The following is a 12863-nucleotide window of genomic DNA, read 5'->3' as shown; positions in this document are numbered from 1 at the left end:
TGAGAAGCCACTGATTGAATGCTAGAGTCTAAAAATGTATTTACCGACCGATCATTCTTTGCATTGAGATAAAATCCCTCAAATAGTAGTTAAGTGCTTACTGACCATATGTATTTTTAAAAATTAAGCCCCTCCTCCTTCAGCCCAAAATAGGTTCCATTCACCACATCCAAGTTCCAAAAAAAAAGGAAAAAGCCATTGGCACATTTCATGCTCATGGACTACATACATACATAATCTGCACACTTCCCTACAATAACCAAAGTGAATACACATAATGGACAGAGTAAATAAGGAAATCCGCACCTTTTATCTTCCCTTCCATCAGAGTGGGAAGGGCCTGACTGGCATGTAAGCCATCCCAGTGTGCTTACGACATCAGCCGCCTTCGGCCCAATCCCATGAACAAGGGGGCCTTCAGCGGAAAAAGATGGTGAGTGCAAAACTTAGAAAGCTTATACCTCCACTCAATAGGCACCGGAGCATTGGATATTTCATGCATGTGCTTCAATTTGTGCATGCGTGTGCCAAGGAGCACCACCCATCCAAGTTTGATCAATATCTGCTGAGGGTAACTTGTGAGAGTCCCTTTTTAGTGTACCAAATGGCATTACTAATTGTTAACAGATTAAAATGATTGAATTATTTCAGAAAGAAATGAGAAAAACGATGCCACAAACCATTAGGCACTTAAGACAAAACCAAACAGAATTTTTGTGGCTCATGAGGGTTTCCTATTGAATTTAAGTTGAACACTCACACCTAGGAAAGCACAAGGGACACATTCCTCAGGACCTTTGTGCTCATTGAATTTATATCAAATGCGACCAGTTTAACATTGGGAAGATAGGGATGCATCCTTAATAGCATAGACTTGGTGCATCCAATGTCCTAGAGCCACATTTTGTCTGCAGAAATTACCTAGAGTAAGAGACAGGAAGAATAAGGTTCCAAATTCCACGGCCAAGCAAATATTTTTAACTTAAGTCTTAACCGCCTCCACAAGAATACCTTTTTTACCTTTGACAAAAATCACCTGCTCCCAATAAGATTTCACTTTTCCATTACGAATTTCAACATCACAATATCAATCCTTATTTCTGGGAACCTCCGTCTCTTCCAAACCAAACGTACGTCCCTCCTTGACCACTTACTTCCCTTTAAAGTTCACGGTATAAAATGGGTGCTCCTCCTGCACTAAGGGAGAAGGAAATCTGGAGAAGTACAACTGCCAAGAGGCAAAAATAGTTCCCCTATTGCTCCAGACCCCATCACACAGTGGAGCCATAAGACTAAAGGGCCATCATCTGTGACTCTCTTCTCTTTTGCTCAAAGCTCAATTCATGAGAAGTGGCCAAACACGCTACTGGTCCACTTGAAAATCAAAGGAGTCATCTCACTATGAATGACAAAATTTAAAACCTTGATTAAGCACTCTAGCTCTTGAACAGCTGATAATCAGGCAAGAACCCCTTTTCTACGTTGATGTACAGTGCGAAAGTATGTTATCCTTGCTTCACACCCCCTGTGAATAATAAGTATATTTTCCTATAATAGCTCATTTCTGCAAACATTGATAAATATATTTTTTGAGATAATATGCAAGCACTTACAGTGGTTTTCTGAAGTAAAATTATATAGCATGTCTATCTTAAATTCCGTCTTTTCATGTGGTAAAACTGACATTAAGGTAAAAATACATGCTGTGAAGTACAGAAGAAGATGGTGAAGAAGATGGTATCAACATAAAGGCAACAGACAAAGTTAAGTACCTGGGAGTTAGGATAACCTCAAACCTGTAATTGGGAACACATATAAGGAATATCTGTGGGGTGGCCCTGAAGAAATTAGCATTCGTCAAGCGTATTGTGGGAAGGTTTTTGGATGAGAAAGTAAAAGAAAGGTGCTAATTCGCTCTCGCCCAACCGCACCTTGAATAAGCAGCGAGCGTATGGGATCAGGTGCAGAAAGACTTAATCCGCGAACTGAATAAAATAAACTGAGCAAAGGAAGGCTGCGCGTTTCGTCAAAAACTGCTACGGGCGTACAGACAGTGTTACCCAGATGTTAAGCGAATTAGGCTGAGAGCCGTTGGAGACTCGGAGGCTGCGCGCTAGGCTTAAATTGCTTGAACAATTGAGAATGGATATCTTTGAGAACGACACAAAGAACATAATACCTATTAGAGTCATATTATATTTCCCGGTCCGATAGAAGCGATAAATTAAGAGAGATGTTTTGCCAAACGGATAGATATGTATGGGAATTCATTTTTCCCCCGAACCATAAAGGACTTTAATAAACGTTAGCCCCAACCTCGTTAGAGCACTTCATTTTTTTTTTTTTTTTAGCTGTAAACGGCTGCTGTCCTAACACCCTCTGCCACACGCCTTTTAGGCGGCTTGCGGGGCATCATGTAGATGTAGATATATTAATGATTTAACTTACCATGCGGTTATCACCAAAATGAATGGAGCATCTGCTGGACACTCCATTGTTACTCAAATTTTTCCTGAAAAATAAAAATGGCACCAATGAATTTAGAACATGAAGTGTGATGGATGTGATGAGGACCAATGCCTCTTTCAATTATGTGCGTATTGCATATTAATGGTAAGGACATAAAATGTAGTATGTACAAGAGAATGAGAGTTGATGTTACTATGAAATTTTTTTCCTGCATTCCCTAGAGGTGAATTAGGTATGCTGTGATGTGCTGATGACATAGCACTCATAGCCAAGACAGAGAATTTATTAGAGAAGACTTTGACACATACGGAAAGAAAAATGACCAGATAGGAGCTGAAAATCAAGAAAAATAAATCTAAGGTACTTGTATACAGCAAAAGAGAGGAGGCTAGGACAAACATTAGAGTAGAAAAACAAAAGCTTGAAGAGGTGAAAGAATTTTCTTACTGTAGAAGCCGAATTACCAACGATGAACTGAGCACGAAAGAAATAGTCAGTAGAATAGAGCGGGCGAGGAGGGCTCTCTAAAAGAAAAATGAATCTTCTAACAGCTGAGAATACAAACATAGAAGTAAGGAAACAAGTCATCAGATGCTACATATGGAGCATGTTTCTCTAAGGAAGAGAGGCTTGGATGTTGAACACAGCAGAGATGTCAAATTCAAAATGTGGTGATACTGAATAATGATGAAGATTAAATGGATCGATTGAGTACGCAATGAGGAAGTGCTAAGAAGAGTGGGAGAAAAGAAACGTCTTCTAAAAACCTTAACAACAAGACGGGAGAACTCAGTTGGCTACATTATGAGATATGATGATGCCTTGATGAAAACCATCGTAGAAGGACATATGGAGGGGTAGAAAGGCAAGTGACGGCCCCAAACGTATTCCATTGCACAGGTTATAAAGGATGACGATGAGAAGGAATATGTTGCTATGAAAAGGATAGCCAAAAGGAGAGAGGAATGGAGAGCTGTGTCAAACCAATCTTAGGGTTGCTGGTTTATGATGATGATAGATAACAGCATTGTTAGTTTATACTTGAAGCTGTAGGTAATACCGTATAAGCGTGTGTAAGAGGCGCACCCCTATTTTGAGCATCGAAGCTATGAAGAAAAACATTTTGCTGCATTTTTTTATACTATCGCGCAGTGTTGCAGACGTATGCCTGGAATTTCGACGGTTATCGAAATTTCCCCTTTAAATGCTAATTGAAAGAGGACATTTAGATAACTGCGGCGGTGATAGCGGCATAAGAGGGAGTAGAATAAGTTCCGATCCTCTCTTCGCATATGCCGTTGCTTTACGATGCTTGTCCTATTCACGAACAATTTTGTTTAAATGCTCTCGCAGGAGTATTGCGATAGCATTGCAGCTGTGGAAAATTTTAAGGCAAAACACGACAGGCACATAGCATGAACCTTCCCAAGAGCTTGGACCCAAACTGCCGTTCTTTTTCCTTTCCGAGACCCCACAGGAAGATATCAAGTTACAGGGGAACAATGGAAACCTGTTTCATTCCTAACCCATCTCACCCACTGACCTTGATCGATCTCCCAGTTTCTAGAGGCCAAATGCTAGGTGAGTCATCTACTGAGCCCAAAGATATCTCGATAGCTTTCAATAATTTTATGACACCCACGAGGTTCAAAATAAGAAAGAGATCTAACGTGAAGCATATCTGACAGAATTTAAGTTTTTTAAGCTCTGATTGTTTGACACAAAGATTTATAGTTACAAAAAGGCTACTAATATTCAAAATAATCCAAACAGCACAATTTCAGAAGAAACAAGCGTAGCATAAGCGCATTCAAACAAGACGAGACGGACTGGAAACTTCAGGCAATGCAAACTGCGTATATCACATGTCTGCGCCTTCGCCCCGTCGCTTTGAAGGCAACGACGTCACATGCAAGATCAGACTTGTTCATCCCTTGCTCCTTCGCTCATAGCTTCAAAGAAGGAAGGATGGCGCTCCTTCCCTCGACCTCTCCTTCCGCGCTCTTCACTTATAAGCATTTCTGATTTCTTCCATCCACAATTTAGTCTGACAATGAACACACCCGTTCGAATTTTTTTAAAGCGCAAGTTTTGACACCAACATAATTTCCAGTTGCAATAATCCTCATATTAGCGTCTGAAGATGATTTTTGAAAAATCAGGTCCTCAGCGTAATGGAAATTACTCGGCAAGGCAGATATTGACTATTAACCAGGTATGTCCTTCAAAACTACGCGTTTCTCTACGCTTGATAGGCGATTACTATATGCAGTATGAATGTCGCGGGATACCCACTTGTGGCAGTAAATTTAGCGTGCCCTCCGGAGCGAAAAACCCTGCGCGATCTTTTCCATGTTCACCTCTGGGGTACTGATGTGAAGGCGCGATGCTTACAAAAAAGCAAACAGGAGCATTTTAAAAATACGTCACAAAAGGAGAAACTCCCCTGCCTGCCGCTTGCTTTTGACCGAGGGTTTCAGATGACTGACTCACGCTGAAAACCAAGGCCACTCAGTTCCCCTCGGACTTGCAGCTGTAAAGGGGAGGGGAGGAAGATAAGAAGTTTGTGTAAGAGTCGCACCCTCAATTTCGGCTGCAATTTCTGGGAAAAAAAGTGCGCCCCTTACACGCGCTTATACGGTATTGCTATGGTCTGGAGCAGTTATCATATCCACAGACTAGCATTATAAGCCTACAGTGTGTGTTTCCATTGGAGGAGCTGAATTGCCAACATGGAAAAAGGTAAATATTTAAACATTTTCTAAAAGTCCATTTATGAGTTATCACTATATTCTATATGTATTTGGAATAGTAAGGTAGATGGGTCTAGGTTATGACATAAAAGTTTGGGGCAATTCCAAAATCGTGTGCTTTAGAAAAGTTAAATAACAATTTTCTAAACATTTACATAATACAGTGTTAAGAATGTGGAATTGTTCATTTTACACACTCGGTACATCCTACAAAAATTCTGAGTTTTAAAATAAGCCAAAAATCATGGCTCGACAACAATTTGATGGTGAAATAGATATATATGATAAAAGGCACATTTTTTACAACAATTTGAAAAAATTAAAATGCGCAAAAGCTCACAAATGACAGACATTTGTTGAATTGAAGAAGAATTACCCTATTATTTTTCAGTAGATCAAAAGTAAACTCCTGTGACATTATTAACAGAGTGCACACATAATATTGAACAAGATATTGAAACCAGCAAAGTCTATTGCCACACTCATGAAAGGGACAGTTCATCTCTAGTTTCCCCTCCGCCACACTTAATCCATTTCTATATCATTGTTGTCGTTATTTTGCCTTCTTACTAAACACTGATACCAAAGAACTGAGAATGATACCAATGAAATAAGAAATTTCCTGGTTCCATGACAATCTTCAGTGAATTAATTTTCTGATGACTGACTTTTGCAAGTACATACCTAGTTCCCATGCTCAACAATTTGGATGCCGCCAATGAGCTACGCAGTCACTCTTTCTGCCTTCATACAATTATTGACAGATCACTCCAATGTGCAAAATACAAGCATCAGTTTACAAGTTAAAAGAAAAATATTCATAATTAGCTACAAAGGTTAGGGATTTCAGGTAAGGAACTGCTTACGTATATGCCATCAAATTGCACATGATGATTTCTCACCTCAGGATGTCAGCTTCCTGCAGGTCTATTGACTACAAGGCATTTGGGTCAGAAACATGAGCACTCTGTAGTTTTACTCAAACTATTAGATCGTTACAGCCCAGGGAATGAGCAAAACAAAACTGGTAGCAAGGGGTTGGTTAAAAAAATTAAGCTCACAGCCTCTCATTGAGGCAAAAGAAGTCTTTTGCTGACAAAGAACGTTAAAAAGAGGAGCTAACAAGCTCTAATTAACGACAAACCAAGTTACGCCTCAAACAATCAATTTGACAAACCAATTATTTTTGTATTGCCATTCCTTTCCAGCTAAACTTAATATGAAACTATATTTTAAAATTTGCAAAAATTAATACAAAATGACTAAGTTTTCATAGAATATCACCCACAGAGTGCTTTAGAAAATTTCTCCATATTAACTATGCATCCACTTTCCTAAGTTCCTCATCATCACTGGTCAACAATCCTAAGATTGGTTTGATGCAGCTCTTCACTCAGTTCTCCTATCAGCTATCTTTTCACACCTACGTATTTCTTCTCTTTCACATCCTTCTTTACTTGTTCCATATATTTTGTTTGAGGTTTTCCTTTTCCATTCTTGCCTTCCACTTGTCCCTCGACGATTGTCTTCAACAGGCCATCATGTCTCAAGATGTGGCCTATAAGGTTGTTCCGTCTTCTTGTTCAGGTTTTCATGAGGCTTCTCTTCTCTCCTACTCTTCTTAGGACTTCTTCGTTACTAACTCGGTCGATCCATTTGATCTTCATCATTCTTCTATTGCACCACATTTCGAAGGCCTCTATCCTTGCTTTCTCTGCTGCGGTCATTGTCCATGCCTAACTTCCGTATAGGAGCATACTCCAGATGTAGGTTCTTATAAATTGTTTCTTTATTTTCATATTTAAGTTTCCCGCTGTAAGCAGGTCTCTCTTTCGGTGGAATGCTCTCTTCGCCTGAGCTATTCTGCTGATAATTTCTTTCTTACTTCTCCCGGCACTAGTTATCTTGCTTCCCAAACAACCGAATTCATCAACCTCTATCAGTTTTTGCTTCCCTATTTTAATGTTAGTCTTGACTTCTTCTCTTCTGCTGCATACTAATATCTTGGTTTTCTTCGTGCTTATGTTCAGTTGATATTTACCCATTACCCTACCCATATTAACCAGAATATTTTTCAAATCCTTCTCTGTTTCTGCTATAACGGCTATGTCATTGGCAAATCTTAGCATGCTAATTTTTTCTCCATGGATATTCACTCCCAATGCCTTTTCTTAGATTTCTTTAATGGCTTTCTCGATGTAAACGTTGAAAATTACAGGTGACAATGTACAGCCTTGTCGCACTCCTTTCCTAATTCTTGCTTCTTCCCAGCTGGGCCCTGATTTTATCATCACTACTTGGTGTATTCAACGGTGTTCGGCGAGATGTTGTGGAACATAATGATACAATGGTAAATGAATGAATGATTCTTCTGCCATTGTAAAGAACCCCAATTTCCCTCATGATACCAAGATTTGCCCCAATCCACGTTGTCAAATGCCTTCTCTAAGTCCACGAACGCAACGAACGTTGCCTTGTTCTTTTCCATCCTCTTCTCTTTGAGCAGTCTAAGTCCCGAAATTGCTTCCCTTGTGCCTTTGTTTTTTCTGAATCCAAATTGGTCCTCATCCAAGAACTCTTCTGCTCTTCGTTCTATTGTTCTATAGATGATCCTTGTCAGTACCCTCGACGCATGTGTAGTTAGGCTTATGGTCCTAAAATCTTCGCACTTCTTGCTCTTTTCTTTTTAGGAATATGGATTATAATGTTCCTCTCGAAGTCCTTTGGTATCTCACCTGTCGTATACATTTCACTAATGATTTTGTATAGCTGGTTCAACGTCTTCTCTCCTGAATTTTTAATTAGTTCTGCGGGAATATCATCAATGCCAGACGCTTCATTTCTCCTAAGGTCTCTTACAGCCGCATCAAATTCTGATCTTAAAATTGGGGCTCCCATGTCATCGGCATCCACTTCCCTCTTGTTTTTGATAGCATTCGTTCTTAGGCTGCTTCCTTTGTACAAATCTTGCATATATTCCTTCCATCTCTTCCTTTTTCTTCGTTTTCAATAATTAGTTCTCCGTTTTTATTCCTAAGGGTATTAAATCTTACACCCCTTTCCTTAAAGTAGTTCCTCACTATCCTATAGGCGGCCTCTACTTTTCCATGTTTAAGATTGTTTTGTACGTCTTCACAAATATTTTTCATCCACATTTCTCTAACCTTCCGCGCTTTATGACATATTTTGTTCCTTATTCTTTTGTAACAATTCTGTCCTTCCTCTATTTCCGTAGCCTTGTATTTTCTTCTTTCTTCAATGAGATCTAATACTACCTCTGTGATCCATGGTTTTTTCATAACGACTCTTCTTTTACCAAGAACTTCCTCGGCTGCTGCCCGCAGACCACTTCTAATGGTTTTCCAACTCTCTTCCACTTGTTTATTGGTCGTATACTCCCCTATTCTCTTTTTTACAGCTTCTATGAAAGCCAGTTGATGCTGAACCTCCTTCAATTTTTCAACCTGCCATACGTTTTTCGCGGCTTTCTTCAATTTTTTTTAATTTAAGGTGGCATTTCATCATAACTAAGTTATGGTCACTATCAATATCTGCCCCTGAATAACTTTTGCAGTCCTTCACCTGGTTCCTGAATCTTTGTTTCACTAAAATGTAGTCGATTTGGAATCTTCTAAGATCTCCTGGCATCTTCCACGCATATCTTCTTCGCAGGGGATTTTTGAATAAAGTGTTGGCAACCACTAGCCTGTGCTCAGTGCAGAATTCGAGTAGCCTTTCTCCTCTTTCATTTCGGTTACCTAACCCATATTTCCCAGTTATCATTCCGTCTTGACCTTCGCCGACGACGGCGTTCCAGTCACCTAAAATAATAAGGTTTTCTTCCCCTCTTACCTGCTTGATAACTTCCGCTATATCTTGGTAGACATCTTCTACTTCTTCATCTTCATAATCTGACGTAGGCATGTAAACCTGCACCACTACAGTAGCTACGGGGTTAGTATCTATCTTCACCATTACTATCCTTTCATTAAACTGCAGGTAGCTTTTAACACGCATTCCGGCGCTCTTTCTAAGCATTATGCCTACTCCAGCATTACCATTTAGCGATTCTGTGAGTATCATTCTGTAGCTTCCACTCCAAAAGTCTCCTTCTTGGGGCTACTTCATTTTGCTGATGCCTCATACGTCAAATAATCATTCATCATATTAAATCATCATCATCTCCGATAATATTCTTACCTCAAGGCTTCCACAGCATGAGGGTTCCACTCACAAGCATGCACATATTCAGCCTTGGCACGAACTAGGAAAGGAATAGTGAAGTACCCAATACCAGCATACATGTCAACAACTGTTTCACTCTCACAATTCATCTCGGCCACTCGAAATCTTTCAGTGGCATTCCCAGGGCTGAACATACAGAACCTAGCATCCCATGTGTACCTGAAATGCAAATACCAAGTCAAAAATAGACATTTTTGCTAAACTAGCTGGTTGGATATCATGTGACATACAATTTTTTAAATTTCAAATATCCAGCTAGTTACCAAAAAGTAACCTGAACTAAATGTATGCATATTTTTAACTCGCATGTTTCAAACAAAGTATTAAACAAAGAAAGAAATTAAAAAATGGCATCATCAAGTTTGAATCTTGACAGCATTTCTTCAAGGAAAAAAGATAGTGCCAAACATTTCTGAATTGATCCTCAAAGCTTGCATAAAACTCAATTTTCAAAAAATTTGTGTCAAATGACCAATGCATATTGATTCAATCATCTTTCTATGAAATCATATTCCAGCATACACTAACTTTAAATTGCTAGCCAAAAAATTGAATGTGTTAGAATATAATTTATGAATTTGTAGGAGCACTTTGATTCTCGAACTCTCAGCAACCTAAATGTTTGTGTGGCAAGAAATCTGTCCTTGTGAAACTTTCAAAGGATATTTACTAATCTGTCATGTGCTCTTTTACATGCGAATGAGGGCTTTCTTCTGGCTGCTGAGGTCATCTGTTGAGGAATTACTGCCTTCTGCAGTATTATTATCCTTTGATGGATAGCCTCCAACTTTGCTTCTCTTCAGGAAAGTTGGTTCAGTCACTGATTGTGCAGGTGTGGTGGATTTAGGAGTTGATAACTTCAGTCTTGGACAAGATGATGATGAGACATTGCATGCAAGTACCAATTAGTAGTTGCTGGTTCTCAATTGACTAAGGGCCCTAAAACACCATTCTTCCTTTCTTCTACAAGAACATAGAAAAATGGATGTTTTCCATTTTCTTCCACCTCCAAAGTGAACTTGATATGGCTGTTGGTACCATTCAACTAATTATTAAATCCTTCAGTTCTCCTTTCCATGCATTCAAACAATAAAGGTGCCATCTAAGTACCTCACCCAAATCTTCAGTTTGTAGGCAGCATCTTGCAGTATTCTAGGCTTCCCATATATATGAATTTTAACTAGGGATGGGTCAAATAGCAGATTTTTCGAACTCGAATATCGAATTCGAATATCAAATCATTGCTCAAATATTCGAATACCTCGAATACTAAACGATGAATGTGGGAATGTTTGACTAGGTCGCCTATGCAGCAGGAAACCCAAGATTTTGGTGAGTAATTGTGATTTCCTTTAAAGGATTCAAACAGGACCTTAGCTGATTAATGGAATATTTTAATTTTATGTAAACAATAGGGTAGTTTCCTTCATTAAAGAAAACGAAAGGCATTGATTGTGATTCGTTACCCACCATAAGTGTATACATAATATACAAATTATTTGGTTTTAGAAATACCGGTTTAGACGAATGGCTATGGTCAATTTTATCCTCATTTGAAAAAGGCCAGGTTGATGCCCATGCGATGCCACTCCACGTGACATCACAGGGACCTAGTTCCTACACGAGAGGATACGAGTTTTACATCATCTGAGGTTACCATTGCATGCACGAGGCGTAGAGCTCAGGGAAACATGTCTTAATAATCACCTATTAAAACTGCCTAAGGTCGGAAAGTTTTCTCTGCTTGAAAAGGTATTAATAATCCTTATTTAAGCCAAGCGCTACCAGCTAGCATGATACTCAGCTACCTGCTAGCACCCTGCGTCGTATCAGCGCTCAGAGCCTCGCCCCAAAGTCACCTCACTCGCGGCAGCGGGAAGCAGAACGACGGCACGCGGAGTATTTCCCGGCATTCATACTAACCCGTCGCGTTTTCGCGTGCTTGAAAATTTTTGCTTTTAATTTAATCGGGAAAAATAGATATAGTCTTATAAAATTCTAAAAGCGTTAAATATGTACTCCAGGAGTATTAATAATTCGATTTAGGCGATAAAAAAATAATAGGAAAGCACCCTATTTGAGCATTACGCCAAAATGCTAAGCCTCCTTCGTATTTCTTTGCCTTTCCGGCATTTATTTTCCTGGGTATAATGCTCAAATAAAGTCAGATATATGTCGTGTTTGGTCTCATTCTTTTTTAAATCACACGCACATTACTAATATTTCAATCCAATAAAAGTGTAATATCAATTGCCGAAAGTCATTGGTACACAACTTTTGGGCTAGTAGATGACTCATGCAGCAGTTGACCTCCAGAAATGGAGTAGAGGGGGGGGCGTGAGACACGTTTTTATTGTTCTCGTGTAACTTGATATTTTTTTCGAAGCTGAGTTCTTCGTAATATGATTCCTGCGCAAGCTGGAAATCTTTTGATTGATTTCGTAGAAGAGGAATCGTCGGAGGGGGTGGGCCGAACGCTGAATGGAGGGGGATAGCGGGACCTTTTGTTTGATTTTGGAGAATAGGAAATCGTCAGATTGGGTGGGGTGAATGCTGAATGGAGGGGGATAACGGATCGTGGGAAATGCGCCAATGTTGCTATCCCACGGCACTGAGGTTCTCCTGACGGGGGACACCTGGGATTTTCGGATTTTTTTCACCCGATCAATTTCGGTTCCCCACGCCCAACTCTTTTCACTGCTCAAACCCGCGAATTTGATGTAGTTCGTCAGCTTGCCTAAAATGGCGCTGCATGCACTAAACGACTTGATTTCTCTTCATTTTTCCGAGTCAACTACCAACGACGTGCGTGCGACAGTGTATGACGCGAAATTCAAAGTATTCGAGGTATTCGAGACGGTACCTTTGGCATAACTATTCGAGATCTCAAATATCGAATACTTTCTAGTACTCGAGGTATTCGAGTATTCGCGGATACTATTCGCACATCTCTAATTTTAACACAGGATTACCTACTTGGGATATTCATATTTTAAAACCTCGCCACATGCCATACGAAAATATAATATAAATTTTTTCATTGATAGTGTGAAACTTGCCATTATTCTGGCAGACAACATCCCTATGACTCCAGAACATGGAGGTACGGAGGCCCTTGAAAGCCTCACATCAGCCTTTCCACCACCTGAGAAGTCACAAACGGTGACAACGGCCACTTAGTTCTCTTCCCATATGCTATCACCCATAACATAAACCCTTCCAGTTTGATAGACTTTTAGTCCCTACAGGGGGCTGACGTTGCATCATTCAACCAATGCTCAGCATCCACAGCCAATTTCACCCCCTTTCTCCAGCAGGCTCCAGAAATCAACAGAATTGTCTAGATGCTCAAACTTTGGCAGGCCCTAATGAAGACCAGAAACAAGTCAGTCATCA

At 39.8% G+C, this 12863-nt stretch overlaps 1 protein-coding gene across 3 annotated transcripts in view; it reads right to left on the bottom strand.

Annotated features, from left to right (window-relative positions):
* LOC124170814 (tRNA wybutosine-synthesizing protein 2 homolog) overlaps positions 1-12863 on the bottom strand; it is a 63547-nt gene that overhangs the window by 10452 nt on the left and 40232 nt on the right. For 2 of the 3 annotated variants that reach the window (XM_046549786.1, XM_046549788.1), the window contains exons 4-5: positions 9423-9626; positions 2449-2512 (exon numbers count right to left, since the gene is read on the bottom strand). In XM_046549786.1, coding sequence (XP_046405742.1) covers positions 2449-2512; positions 9423-9626 — 268 coding nt within the window. The remainder of the gene's footprint in view (positions 1-2448; positions 2513-9422; positions 9627-12863) is intronic. The other variant, XM_046549787.1, reaches the window with a different exon arrangement.

Source organism: Ischnura elegans, chromosome X (genome assembly GCF_921293095.1).
Source record: "Ischnura elegans chromosome X, ioIscEleg1.1, whole genome shotgun sequence".
Classification (NCBI taxonomy): Eukaryota; Metazoa; Arthropoda; class Insecta; order Odonata; family Coenagrionidae; genus Ischnura; species Ischnura elegans.
The sequence above is the reverse complement of the archived record's forward strand: the minus strand, read 5'-3'. Positions and strand labels throughout refer to the sequence as shown.